The sequence below is a fragment of the Camellia sinensis genome, chromosome 6, assembly GCF_055761805.1.
Source record: "Camellia sinensis isolate YWXY chromosome 6, ASM5576180v1, whole genome shotgun sequence".
NCBI classification, from domain to species: Eukaryota; Viridiplantae; Streptophyta; class Magnoliopsida; order Ericales; family Theaceae; genus Camellia; species Camellia sinensis.
Window position 1 is genome coordinate 179,462,692 of NC_138966.1, and position 14,498 is coordinate 179,477,189.

A 14,498-nucleotide genomic window follows, 5' to 3' on the forward strand; every position below is an offset into this window, starting at 1 on the left:
TAAGACTTTGGAGCATAAGCTTTGAAATCCTAGGTTCTACACAACCCAAGGCCAACTCCAAGGAGTTTGGTGCAGTGGTTCTAGGACCTCCCTCTAAGTGCTAGTGCTGGACGAATCATATCTAGGGCTTGGGTGTGGATGCGTTGTAGAGTCAGTGCACACACCCAATGTTTGCTCCTTGTTCTACTCTGATTAGATTATAAAATCGGCAGAGACCCGAGATTTGCCCCTTGTCCTACTCCGATTAGATTTCGAAATCAGCGAAGGACAGACTTGAAAGTTTACTTGTTAAACCAAAAAAAAAAAAAAAAAAAAATGCCATAGCGGCAGAGTTTCAGGCTCATGTACATATGCCCTTAGACTAACTGCCCCATGTAACTATTGGAATCCAAAGTTGACTATACAGAATAATTTTGAACCATAAAGTATTGTGATTTATGACCAAATTCATATTTTTATGACAACTTGATTAATTAAGCAATAGCAAATGTTGTTTAAAATTTGGTAGACTTCATTAAAGTAGTTTTAAAAAAAATTATTATATTCACTAAAGTAGTTTTGTTACAACCATTGAATGATGTTATAGAGTTAAGAGTATCATGGTCAACTCAAACAGGCATTACAAAAAAAATTTAAGACACTTTGAACATGCCATAGAGGCAAAACCCAAGGGGTTGTGGCACTTTTGCAAGATTTTGGAGCATAAGTCCTGCGATCACAGGTTCTACACTCCTCATGGCCAACTCCCAAAGGTTTGCTGTAGTGGTCCTAGGACGATCTTCTAATTGCTAGACAAATCGTATCTAGGGTTTGGATGTGGGACCTTGTCCTACTCCGATTAAATTGACATTGATCTTCTAAGTGCCGGACAAATTGTATCTAGGGTTTGGATGTGGGACCTTGTCCTACTCCGATTAAATTGACATTGATCTTCTAAGTGCCGGACAAATTGTATCTAGGGCTTGGGTGTGGGACCTCGTCCTACTCCGATTACACTGACATTAGGTAGTTGATTCTGAAATTGACAGAGGACAAACTTAGAGAGTTTACTTGTTAAACCCCACCCCCCCCCCCCCAAAAAAAAAAAAAATGCCATAGAAGCAGAGCTTCAGGTTCATGTACATATGCCCTTAGACTAGCTGTCCCATGTACCTATTGGAGTCCAAAGTTGACTTTACAAAATAATTTTGAACCATAAAGTACTGTGATATACGACCAAATTCATATTTTTATGACAACTTGATTGATTAAGCAATAGCAAATGCTGTTTAAAATCTGGTGTACTTCAACTAATTCTCCTCAAAATTGTTCCCTTTGCATGAAACAAAGAATGGATTATGATAGGGAAAAAGAGCTGAAGGCCTTTGATGATTCAAAAGCCGGTGTCAAAGGGCTAATAGATGCTGGGGTGGACAAAGTCCCAAAAATTTTCATTCGACCACCGGATGAGCTTGCCGAGGAGTTGAACCGTTGCCAGGCTGGCTTACAAGTTCCAATCATTAATCTCAGTGGTATTGAAATAGGAAATAGGCGTGAGGAAGTTGTCCATCAAGTCCGAGCTGCATCAGAGAAGTGGGGATTTTTTCAAGTGGTGAATCATGGAATCCCCCAAAGTGTGTTGGATGAAATGATTGAGGGAATACGCATGTTTCATGAACAAGATCCTGAGGTAAAGAAAGCGATTTATACGCGTGATCGGATAAAAAGAGTGAGATTCGAGAGCAATTATGATTTGTATCGGTCAAGATCTGCGAATTGGAGGGACACCTTGACCATCTCCATGTTGGTTTCTGATCATCTTGAGCCTGATGAATTTCCCACATCATGCAGGTGTGCAGTTTCTTTTACATGCTTGAATCCTGATTGATAATCAACCGTCATCATTGTTGATAAATTTGGAAAGACTTGAGCAATTGCTCTTGTGAATAACATTACGTAACTTTGTAACTATTTGACCTTGACACTTCAATCAATCAATCATATGGTTGATTGATCTGAAATTAGAGACCAAACTTATAAGTGATGCTAGTGACCCCAAATATTCTACTACCATACCCATGTGAGATATTTGGTAAAACTTTTGGTAGAATTTTTGGGACCTCTAGCTTTTTTGCAAACTTATACCTAAGTTATCCACTTTTGATGATAATTAGGATGTGGGGGCACTTCAATCATTGAATAGCTAGAGTTATTGCTTATGCGATATGGACTACCCCATCATTAGGAACGGAGAAATCTATATTGTGATTTCGTTGTTTTCTTCCTACCCCCCTCTCTCTCATCAATAAATTAAAGAATCGCTCGTGGGCTAAGTTCAATGGGCATTTTGTTCTGAAAGGCTAGCCTAGCCCGAGGCAAAACCTTAGGCATAACATCAGTCTTGCCCAATGGATTTTGCCTAAATGGGCTAGCGGCCTAAGTCCAATGGGCCAATATTTGGATCTACTTTTGAGCTTATCATTTTTTGCTTTTACTTTTTTTTGTTATTTATTTATTTATTTCTTTAGTTTTTTGCGAGTTGGTGAACCGCCTCTCACGGGTCAACAAGTGGGTGGGGGTAAAATGCCCGACGTGCTAGGAAAACATAAGGCCATGCCATGGGCTTATGATTGCCCACCCTTAAAAGAGTTTGCTGTCGGATTCAACCAATTCACCTCCAAGATACAACAAATTATATATGACAAACAGAAAATGAGAGAATTTTTTTTTTGGAAGTATGCAATCTGTATTTGATGCCCCTCTATTTATTGGTAATTAAAGCGGCATGAATTGCATCTTTTATTTTGAATTTTAAAATGAAAAATCACCAAGGTGTATCGTGTCTTGTACTTTCATGTCTATGCTACTTCACTTGGTGTAACAACTTGTACAACCATTAGGAGTCTGTTTTATGCGTAATCCAGAATTTAGGTTGAAATCCTGATATGGCGGTTTAAATGTAGTTCTTCCAAGATTTTCCGGCAATTTCAAAATGTTATATCATTACGCATGTAAAAAATTTGAAATGATCAGAACCATAGTTCATCGCTACCTAATTTGCTCTGTAAATTTGCAGAGCTACAACAATTGAGTACATTAAGAATGTTACTAGGTTGGGAGATATTCTCTTTGAGTTATTATCAGAGGCACTTGGCCTCAAACGCAACCACTTAACAGCAATTGAATGTGGTCGAGGGCGCACCTTTGTGTGTCATTACTATCCAACATGCCCAGAGCCAGAGCTGACTTTGGGAGCTAGCAAGCACTCTGATCCTGCATTCCTCACTGTACTCCTACAAGACCAGCTTGGAGGCCTCCAAGTCATGCACCAAAATCAATGGGTTGATGTTCAACCAATTCATGGAGGTTTGGTAGTCAACATTGGTGATCTTCTTCAGGTTTGTTCCAATTTAAATTATTTGTCATTTGTCACCATTTAACAAAAATACTATGTATCTAGAAAAATACTCAGAAAAAATTTAAATTTATGGTGGTGGAAAATGTTTGGAACCTCCTTTGAAGATGATTCCCACACCCCCAAAGTGATCCTAGCCCTCCATGTACATGTGAGGCCCACTCTTGTATATGTAGGATCCACATCATGAGTAGTTCAAATTTGTGGGGGTCTATTCTCAATCATTGCTCATAAGCACATAGCTCCCTGTTATTCGATGGGCACATAGCCAATGCGGTGTTCCAAGAAGACATGATAATTACTCCAATCAAAGTGCATTTTGAGTATTTTTTCTAGGTATGCGGCATTGCTACATTTTAAAACTTTCTAACGTTCTTTTTATTATTTTGATTCAGATAATATCAAATGACAAGTTTAGGAGTGTGGATCATAGAGTGCTTGCCAACAATGTTGGACCAAGAATTTCTGTGGCATCCTTTTTCAATGGTGTTTTTGGAACTCCAAAGCTGTATGGTCCAATCAAAGAATTGATAACAGAAGAAAATCCTCCTCTGTATAAGGATTTTCTGGTAAGTGATTATATTGGCAAGTTTATGTCTAGGGCACTTGACGAGTCTGGGCTCGACCATTTCAAGTTATGAAGCTATTCAGAACCACAAGGACACATTTTCATAAAACTATATCATGTAATAAAGGAACAAAGTTTGTGGGTATCAGTGTCTTCCCAACTGTTTCCTTCAATTTGTAATTTCTTGAACTATATACATCATCATTATCATTATCTTTATCTTTTTTTTATACTTTACCAATGGAATTGATGTCAACAATGTCTTCCTTGAACCAAATTGAGGACAAATTATGAGTAATTAGTACGAAAAATGAGTTGAAAATGTGAAACTTTGGATCCATTTAATATGAGGTGGACGATTATGAGTGGTTAACACAAAAATTATGTGATATTCCAGGACCATCGAATAATTCCTCAAAAGATGTGCTGTTCAAACATCAGTGATTCACAGACTTCATGGTTACACCCTCTTGAAATTGGACCATTGCCTTTTGGGAAGGGAATGGAATGGTGAAGTTGTGTTTGAAGATTGATGGTGAATGAGGGGCTCAGCTCTGTATTTATAGGTTGCGCTTGTTTCCTAAAGGGTCAAGTTATCCTTTTCCTAATCCTAATCAAAGTAGGTAAACTTTAATCCTATTTGTTAACAAAAACAGTTTCGGAAAGTGTTGAGTTGTTTACAACTTTTAAACTTTGTTCAACAATACTAGTGTTGAGTTGTTTACTTTAATCTTTTTTTTCCTTTTATTTTTTTCTTTTTCTTGGTGAGGGAAAGAGAAACACAATCACCAAGTTTGGTTCCACTTTTTGAACTAAATTTTTAAGAAAAATAAGAGTTTTTGTTTGGTTAAGTCCAAAAATCCAAAAAAAAAAAAAAAATTTAAAAATCCAATTTTCCAAACCATTTGGAAAAAACAAAAATTCTGATTTCTTTCTGTCAAGTGATTAGATATTTCAGCAGGCATCTAATTGCTCATACTTGTGTCAAAAATTGCCTATTACTTTCTTTATTATATCTCACCAAACCAACTTCTTCCTCTTCGATAGCTATGATTTTATGTAACTTGTTCTTAGATGTAAGTTGAATCAAAATTCAAACAGAATAGAGAAACTTTTGAATTTAACTTAGATTTTGAATTTAACTCCAACAACCAAACATTGATAATTTTTTTAAAAACAAATTCAGAAAATTAATTCAAAAAATGATTGGTGAATATGCCTCTAATATTATAGGAGGAGACTGAATCTTGTTGGCTAGTAGTATCCCACATCGAAAGTGAGAGCAAAAGGATTTGGTAGTGAGCTGTACAAGAAATGGGTAGGGCTTTGGGTGAAAATTTAAAAAGGGTCGGTTGGCTAAATATGCCACGCCCGCCCTCGTTAGGCGAGTGCTGTATGGCTATCAAGACATATGGCTGACATAATTTGTGGAAACTTCATGGGTTGGCCCGCTTTGGCCGATCCACCATTTTCATTATGTGAAGTTTTCTTTTTGGTGATGGAGATGATGAAGATTGTGCAAGGATTAGATATAATATTTATAAAAAAATTAATTTATAATTTTGTATAAAAATATAGCATTTGGATTTTGTTAGATGTACAAAACATTTGTAGAATAAAGTATTTTTTATTTAATTTTAATTTTAATGTATTTTTATTGAGATTAATATATTTTTTACTATTTGTATATATTAAAAGAGTTTATATATTTTTCAACATGAAATAATGTTTTATAAAACATTTGTCATAATATTAATAATAATTGTTAATAATAATTAAAAAAAAAAATTTTGAGTTAAACTTTAATTGGTTGGCAGTTTTTGAGTTGAACTTTAATTGGTCACTTATAAAACTTAGCTTGATTTATGGGCTTTATATTTTTAAATGAATGAGTTACAATAAGCCCATATTTCTCGAGGTTGATAAAACTTTGCTTGACTTATTTATGGGCATTATGTTATTAAATAAATGAATTACAATAAGTCCGTAATTAGCCCATAATTTTATATAAAAATTTAGACAAGTTACAAATTGCACTCTCTAAGATTTGTTTAAAATATAATCACTTACGGTGCTAAATTACATCTTTATCTCTTAGAATTTTTAATTGTAAAACAAATTACCTCATTTATTAATTAGTCATTATTTCATTAACAGTTTTTGATAATATCATTTTGTATAGAAGGGAAGTTAAGGAATTTTATTTTTTATGTTAACTAAAGTTAAATGACTAATTCTCATTAAAAAAAAAAGTAATTGTAATTTTCAAACCCATGGGAGTAATTTGTATTTTAAATGATTTTATTGAAACAAAGACTTCAACTCTTAAGTTTTTTAAATATGAAATTCATGAAATCTTGAATTTGAAAATTAAGTTTAAAACTAAATCTAAATTTAAGAATTTTGTTTAAAACAACTTGTGTTAGATAAAAAAAAATTAAAAATTAAAAATAAAACTATGTTGGAATGCCCTGTGCCCCCTTCAATGATTGTAATTCAATGTCGTGGATAATAATATTGGTCATGCTAAATATTCCTAAAATTTTACCAGAATATTACTCATAATCATCAATAAGGGATTCAAATTCTATCACTACAGGAAAATATAGCAAAAAAGACGGGGTTTTTAGCGACGCCGCGCCCCCCGTCGCAAAAAACCGTTTTTTGCGACGGTAACTTCTACTGTCGCAAATAATAGCCTTTAGCGACGGTACTGACCCGTCGGTAATGAAACTAAGCGGAGGCGTCGGAAATGGGGAAGTATTAGCGACGGTACATAAAACCGTCGCAAAAAACCTTTTTTTTGAGACGGCATATGTCATTTGCGACGGCAAATTTCCGTCGCAAAAAAGGATTAATGCAAACGGCACCGTTTTTCGTTCTATTTGCGACGGTGTACATCATACCGTCGCAAAAAGTCCAAAAAAAAAAACCCTCCCTTTTTCCTTCTGCCTCCCGCTCGATCCTCCTCACCAAATCCCTAACTTCACCCCCAAATTTCCCAAACGGCCTACGAGGAAGACAACGGTGGTGCGGCGGCGACGGCTCCGGCGACAAGAGTGGTGCTCCGGCGACGACCCTCTCTCCCTCTGCGTATGCTCTCTCTCTCTCTCTCTCTCTCTCTCTCTCGGTCTGTGTATATATATATATGAATCTGTCTATATATATATATATGCAATGTATATAAATCTATATAAATCTATATATATATATATATATATATCTGAAATGTATATAAATCTATATATATATATATATAAATCTGAAATGTATATAAATCTATATATATATATAAATCTGAAATCTGTCTATATATATATAAATCTGTTTATCTGAAATCTATATATATAAATCTGTTATATATATATATATATATAAATCTGTCTATATATATATATAAATCTGTCTATATATATGTATATAAATCTGTTTATTAATAACATACTTTAATTAAGAACATACTTTAATTAATAAATCTGTCTATATATATGTATATAAATCTGAAATCTGTCTATATATAACAGATTTGTCTCATGGTTATTAATAAATCTGTCTATATATATATATATATATATATATATAAAACTGTTTATTTTTTAATTATTATCAACATTTATCAATTATTATCAATTATTATCAATTAGTGTTTTTAAGTTTTTTTAATTATTTTTATGGTTGTTTTCATTTATATCTCTTCAACTATTATCATTTTTTTTTTCTATTTCATCCATAAATTATCAATTTTACCATTCAATCCTTCAAGTTTTTTATTTTTTTATTTTTTCCAAATCATATGCTCTAATTAGAAATAGTTTGTCAAAATCAGTAAAAATTATATGCATATATATATAGTTTGTCTAATTAGAAATAGTTTGTCAAAATCATATGCTCTAATTAGAAATAGTTTGTCAAAATCATATGCTCTAATCATATGCTCTAATCCTTTAAGTTTAAATTATCATTTTTTTTTTCTATTTCATCCATAAATTATCAATTTTACCATTCAATCCTTCAAGTTTTTTATTTTTTTATTTTTTCCAAATCATATGCTCTAATTAGAAATAGTTTGTCAAAATCAGTAAAAATTATATGCATATATATATATAGTTTGTCTAATTAGAAATAGTTTGTCAAAATCATATGCTCTAATTAGAAATAGTTTGTCAAAATCATATGCTCTAATCATATGCTCTAATCCTTTAAGTTTAAATTATCATTTTTTTTTTCTATTTCATCCATAAATTATCAATTTTACCATTCAATCCTTCAAGTTTTTTATTTTTTTATTTTTTCCAAATCATATGCTCTAATTAGAAATAGTTTGTCAAAATCAGTAAAAATTATATGCATATATATATAGTTTGTCTAATTAGAAATAGTTTGTCAAAATCATATGCTCTAATTAGAAATAGTTTGTCAAAATCATATGCTCTAATCATATGCTCTAATCCTTTAAGTTTAAATTATCAATTTTTTTTTTCTATTTCATCCATAAATTATCAATTTTACCATTCAATCCTTCAAGTTTTTTATTTTTTTATTTTTTCCAAATCATATGCTCTTAAATAGGAATTTTAGACATTTCGTTAATTTGCCAAATAGGATGTCGAGTGAATATTTATGTGTAGGTATTATATTTAGAGTTACTTTGGTGAGATATTCTTGTGGATGTGTACAGATGATGGATAAGAGTTGGATTGATTTGCCAAATAGGATGTCGAGTGAATACATTAATGGGATTGATGAATTCCTTGTGTTTGCCTACACCAATAGGGTTGAAGGTTCGATGATCAGTTGTCCGTGTAGGAAGTGTGAGAATCGATACTATTTTGTACGAGATGGTGTACGGGAGCATCTGATTTTGAATGGTTTTTTTAAAACATACAAACATTGGATTAATCATGGGGAATCTTACATATCTCTGCATAGTAATCGAGAGAATGAAACATTAGCTAATTTAGACATTGGAGATGATATGATTGGAATGATACAAGGGGCTATGGGAAATCCACATGTCGGTACAAGTGTTGAGGGTGATGAACCACAGGGGCCTGATCCCCGTGCATCTGAACCCCAGCTCGGTCCAAATGCAGAGACTGCAAAGTATTTCAAACTTCTTCAAGATGCACAAAGTGAATTGTATCCGGGTTGTCAGAAGTTCACATCTTTGTCATTCATTGTTCGACTTCTACATTTGAAGGTGCTTAATCAGTGGACGGACAAGTCTGTTGACATGTTGCTTGAGTTATTGAATGAGGCGTTTCCGTTGGGTGTGAAACTCCCGGACTCATATTATAAAGCTCAAAAGGTCACAACAGATTTGGGCTTCACGTATGAGACGTGGGATGCATGTCCCAACAGTTGCATGTTGTTTCGAAACGAGGACGCCAATCTTGATAAATGTGTCATATGCAACAGTTCTAGATGGAAATCAAATGGTGATGGTGGTTCAAATGGTCCTAACACAGGTGGCAAACAAGTAGCTGCAAAACAGATGAGGTATTTTCCTTTAAAGTCAAGGTTGCAGAGGTTGTTTATGTCATCCAAGACGGCCAAGTTAATGAGATGGCATGCAGAGGAACGAACTGATGATGGTGTCTTCAGGCATCCTGCTGACTCCCTTGCATGGAAAGATTTTGACCGTCGGAATATTGACTTTAGTAATGATGAGGTATTACCAATGAACCTTTCATCTTGGCGTCCCAAGCAGAGCAAGTTTGGTATGTTGCAGACCCGTTACAACCAGACTGGCAAGTCGTGGTGAAGATGTCTCAAAGAGGTTTATTTGATATGAGTTCAACTGATCCACAAATCGAGCCATACATGAGCCAACAATTGGAAGAAAATATAATGCTTCGTGATGAAGAAGTTGGTTGGGTGAGGGAAGCCGCAGAAGGGGAAACAGTTGATGTTCAAATAGGCTGATATGTAATCAACATTAGTAATTCAATTAAGGCCAAGGTTGTAGTTAATCATCAATTTCTTAATTTACTTTGTCTTTGTAATTGTATTAGTTCAAATCATGTCATATTATAGTTGATGACAAACCATTGTCTATGTTTCTAATGTCAATTAATGTTATATTGCTTGAAGATTATTATGGGAAGGAAGAGGAAGCCTGATCATCCCCGGCGCATGATGTCTGATGTGCTACATAACAGGACATCAGTAGCACCACCATTAGAGGAGGCATCACATCGGCCAGCATCGGAGGGGCCATTAGTGCCACCAGCATCTGAGGGGCCATTACCACCGTATCGACCACCATCAGTGGCACCACAGCAGCTACCATGTACTCGGCCTCCACGCCTACCATCGGTGCGTCCACCATTAATGGCACCACAGCAGCTATCATCATCAGCTTATGAGCCATCCGCAGGTATTTAAATTTGCTTTGAGTTGCATGAAAATTATTTACACATACATTTATTTATGCTCATTATATATAACTTGTTTATTCTCATTGTATTTTGCAGACCCTTCGACTTCTTCACAGCCCACATCAGGTTTATTTGATATGATTTGTATTCACATTATTTAAATTTGTATTTGGTTGTTACCATTGCATATTGTTTATTATTATTGTATATCGCAGGTCATGTTAGTTCTTCATCGACCTCGACTAGGCGTGGTAGAGGATGTGCCAAGGGCATTAAAGAGTGGGGTACTGGTAAAAAGCTGCACATACAATTTGATGGAAATTACTGCCCAATAGGAGATAACGTGGCCAAGTTAACTACTCAACTTGGCATTATTGTTCGGAATGGTAACATTGTTCCTCTTACTTTTGTTGACTGGAACAGTGTGCCTGATGATATTGTTGATGCTATCTGGAAGGATGTGAAGGTAAAAGTATATTTTTGTCCACAAATTCGAATTCCAAATTTGTGTTATACTTAGCCTTAAACTTTGTGTTTTATAGGACAATTTGAATATATGTCCAGAGGAGTACAAGCCAATCTGCATGAAAAACTGCAACAGCATATGGAAGGATCACAAGAACAAGCTTAAGGCTAAGTATTTCAAGCCTAGAAGCTCTGATCCTAATCTGAAGGATGATGTTCCTATGAACGTTGTGCCAAGCCAGTGGGAACAACTTGTAGAGTATTGGCGTACTTCCGATGCTGAGGTATACAATTACGTTATATTTATGATATGTAAACATACAAATCATATTTACATACTTACATTTGTTGAACTTGTTATAGAAAATTGCAAGTAGGAACGCTAAAAATCGGCGAGCTCACGGCATAGCTCATACCACAGGGCGTACTACTTTCTCTCAGATACGGCATGAGGTTTACATTTTATTGTTTTATTTTTCTATATAAATAAACATTGTATATTTGCAAATTATTTGGATTCTAATTTTCATATTTCTAAAAAAAAATTTAGATGACCAGTAAGGGGGAGTCTACTGATAAGATGAATGTTTGGCTTATGACACGTAGAGTAGATGACCCAGAGGTTATCCAGACCTTGGTAGTTTCCAAACACCTTTGATTGTATTTAAAGTTTATTTTTTGTGTGTCAACCATCTTAATTTCGCGTATACTTGTGTGTCTTATTCAATACAGGATGAGTTTAAGCGTCAACTCTCTATGCTACCTGAGGATGGTCGGACTTTGGAGGCTAGGAATGCCATTTTCCATGAGTTGATAGGTCATGACAGACATGGATATTGTCGCACATACGGGAGAATCGTGCCTCGCAGAGTGGTGTATAAGGATGGTGCTGGGCCATCACAGTCAACACCCCATCCATCGACTATTGATCAGATCACGCAGCAGGTTCGTGCTGAGCTAAGGGATGAGTTGAGGGAGGAGCTGCGAGCAGAGTTCTCTACACATTTGCAGCAGATGAGAGCTGAGATGATGGCCCTTGTGTCACAGGGGGCGAGTGTGGATCCCAACAGACAGGTTCCATATAAACATCACAATTGTTTGATAGTTCAATTTTCACTCAAGATTATGTATGAAATTCGAATATGATTAACACATTATGCACTGACTAACATAGGTTCCTGATGCATCGAGTGGCCACCGGGCATTTAGGGAATCTGCAGAAGACGAGAATCCATATACACCACCACCAGAAGATCAGGTATACAATTTATCTTTGCATTCTAAGCTAAAATACATCTTTGTGTTTCAGAAACTTGAATTCGAGGCGTTAACGCCCCAAAATCAGCAAACGGCGTCGGTTTAGGACAAAACTTGGCACACACGACCGCCTAGGCACGAGAGACTTGTGGGAGAAGACGGGGCTCGAATCGGGTTCCCGGTTTGGGAGTTAGAGCCGGATTTTACTTTAGGTAAACAACTTCCTTAAGAAACTTGAATTCGAGGCGTTAACGCCCCAAAATCAGCAAACGGCGTCGGTTTAGCACGAAACTTGGCACACACGACCGCCTAGGCACGAGAGACTTGTGGGAGAAGACGGGGCTCGAATCGGCTTCCCGGTTTGGGAGTTAGAGCCGGATTTCACTTTAGGTAAACAACTTCCTTAAGAAACTTGAATTCGAGGCGTTAACGCCCCAAAATCAGCAAACGGCGTCGGTTTAGCACGAAACTTGGCACACACGACCGCCTAGGCACGAGAGACTTGTGGGAGAAGACGGGGCTCGAATCGGGTTCCCGGCTTGGGAGTTAGAGCCGGATTTCACTTTAGGCAAACAACTTCCTTAAGAAACTTGAATTCGAGGCGTTAACGCCCCAAAATCACCAAACGGCGTCGGTTTAGCACGAAACTTGGCACACACGACCGCCTAGGCACGAGAGACTTGTGGGAGAAGACGGGGCTCGAATCGGGTTCCCGGCTTGGGAGTTAGAGCCGGATTTCACTTTAGGCAAACAACTTCCTTAAGAAACTTGAATTCGAGGCGTTAACGCCCCAAAATCACCAAACGGCGTCGGTTTAGCACGAAACTTGGCACACACGACCGCCTAGGCACGAGAGACTTGTGGGAGAAGACGGGGCTCGAATCGGGTTCCCGGTTTGGGAGTTAGAGCCGGATTTCACTTTAGGCAAACAACTTCCTTAAGAAACTTGAATTCGAGGCGTTAAAGCCCCAAAATCACCAAACGGCGTCGGTTTAGCACGAAACTTGGCACACACGACCGCCTAGGCACGAGAGACTTGTGGGAGAAGACGGGGCTCGAATCGGCTTCCCGGTTTGGGAGTTAGAGCCGGATTTCACTTTAGGCAAACAACTTCCTTAAGAAACTTGAATTCGAGGCGTTAACGCCCCAAAATCACCAAACGGCGTCGGTTTAGCACGAAACTTGGCACACACGACCGCCTAGGCACGAGAGACTTGTGGGAGAAGACGGGGCTCGAATCGGGTTCCCGGCTTGGGAGTTAGAGCCGGATTTCACTTTAGGCAAACAACTTCCTTAAGAAACTTGAATTCGAGGCGTTAACGCCCCAAAATCACCAAACGGCGTCGGTTTAGCACGAAACTTGGCACACACGACCGCCTAGGCACGAGAGACTTGTGGGAGAAGACGGGGCTCGAATCGGGTTCCCGGCTTGGGAGTTAGAGCCGGATTTCACTTTAGGCAAACAACTTCCTTAAGAAACTTGAATTCGAGGCGTTAACGCCCCAAAATCACCAAACGGCGTCGGTTTAGCACGAAACTTGGCACACACGACCGCCTAGGCACGAGAGACTTGTGGGAGAAGACGGGGCTCGAATCGGGTTCCCGGTTTGGGAGTTAGAGCCGGATTTCACTTTAGGTAAACAACTTCCTTAAGAAACTTGAATTCGAGGCGTTAACGCCCCAAAATCACCAAACGGCGTCGGTTTAGCACGAAACTTGGCATACCGTCGCAGAAACTTGGCATACCATCTTTTGCAACCCCGTCTGTCGCGACCCCCCCTTACCGTCGCAAAAAGCCAAATTACCGTCGCAAAAGACATTAGCGACGGGCTTCTGGGCATTTGCGACGGCCTTTTACCGTCGCAAAAAACAAGTTTTTTTGTAGTGTATGCTAGTTTAATCTTAGCAACATTTCACTTTTTGATTCAAAATTTTAACTTCTTTTTTTTCCAGAGTCTAAATTCACTGTAATAATATATTGTGATGTTCTTTTATTAAATCCCAGTCTTCACTTGATTCTAATTATCATCATAGGTTAGGGCAATGCTTGCATGAAATCAAACAAACAATGTCCGTCTAATGTATGTGACAAACTACTCAAATTTGTTCCCTGATCTAACAATACAAATCATGGGTTGATACTCAAATTTGTTCCCTGATCAAACAATACGAATCATGGGTTGTTATATATCCCTCGCCCAAAATGGGCCTTTTATTTTTGAGTGGTACTACATACATTAATTAGTGCACTAACTAATGTATTAATACTAGTTATGATATTATTATTATACAAATTATAAATATTAGAAATATCTTAAATTATGTCACATCATCAATTAATATACTAATAAATAAATTAATTGATACAAATAGCCTTACTCTTTTTTGTCACTTGATTGTAATACACCACTTCCAAAATTGGGTCCCAATCAAA

General features: G+C 36.8%; 2 protein-coding genes and 1 non-coding gene across 4 annotated transcripts; all 3 read left to right on the top strand.

The window, feature by feature from the left end:
- The first annotated feature begins 579 nt into the window (after positions 1-579).
- On the top strand, positions 580-4,692 carry LOC114311356 (1-aminocyclopropane-1-carboxylate oxidase homolog 1). 2 transcript variants are annotated; one of them, XM_082875539.1, is made up of 4 exons: positions 580-1,830; positions 3,056-3,377; positions 3,790-3,963; positions 4,360-4,692. In XM_082875539.1, exons 1-4 carry the CDS (start codon positions 1,262-1,264, stop codon positions 4,474-4,476), a joined length of 1,182 nt encoding a protein of 393 aa, XP_082731665.1. In that variant the 5' UTR covers positions 580-1,261; the 3' UTR covers positions 4,477-4,692. The 2 variants fall into 2 exon arrangements, with proteins under 2 accessions (XP_082731665.1, XP_082731666.1); XM_082875540.1 differs by lacking the exon at positions 4,360-4,692 and having other exon boundaries at positions 1,111-1,830; positions 3,790-4,175.
- A 610-nt stretch (positions 4,693-5,302) lies between these two features.
- LOC114311374 (U11 spliceosomal RNA) lies at positions 5,303-5,430 on the top strand. Its single transcript, XR_003646469.2, has one exon. It is a non-coding gene; the product is annotated as a U11 spliceosomal RNA (small nuclear RNA).
- A 4,865-nt stretch (positions 5,431-10,295) lies between these two features.
- On the top strand, positions 10,296-12,185 carry LOC145793867 (uncharacterized). The gene is made up of 8 exons (XM_082876749.1): positions 10,296-10,341; positions 10,439-10,468; positions 10,558-10,808; positions 10,885-11,091; positions 11,171-11,260; positions 11,358-11,444; positions 11,540-11,881; positions 11,982-12,185. The coding sequence occupies exons 1-8, from the start codon at positions 10,296-10,298 to the stop codon at positions 12,168-12,170; spliced, it is 1,242 nt and encodes a 413-aa protein (XP_082732875.1). The 3' UTR covers positions 12,171-12,185.
- Positions 12,186-14,498: the final 2,313 nt, after the last annotated feature.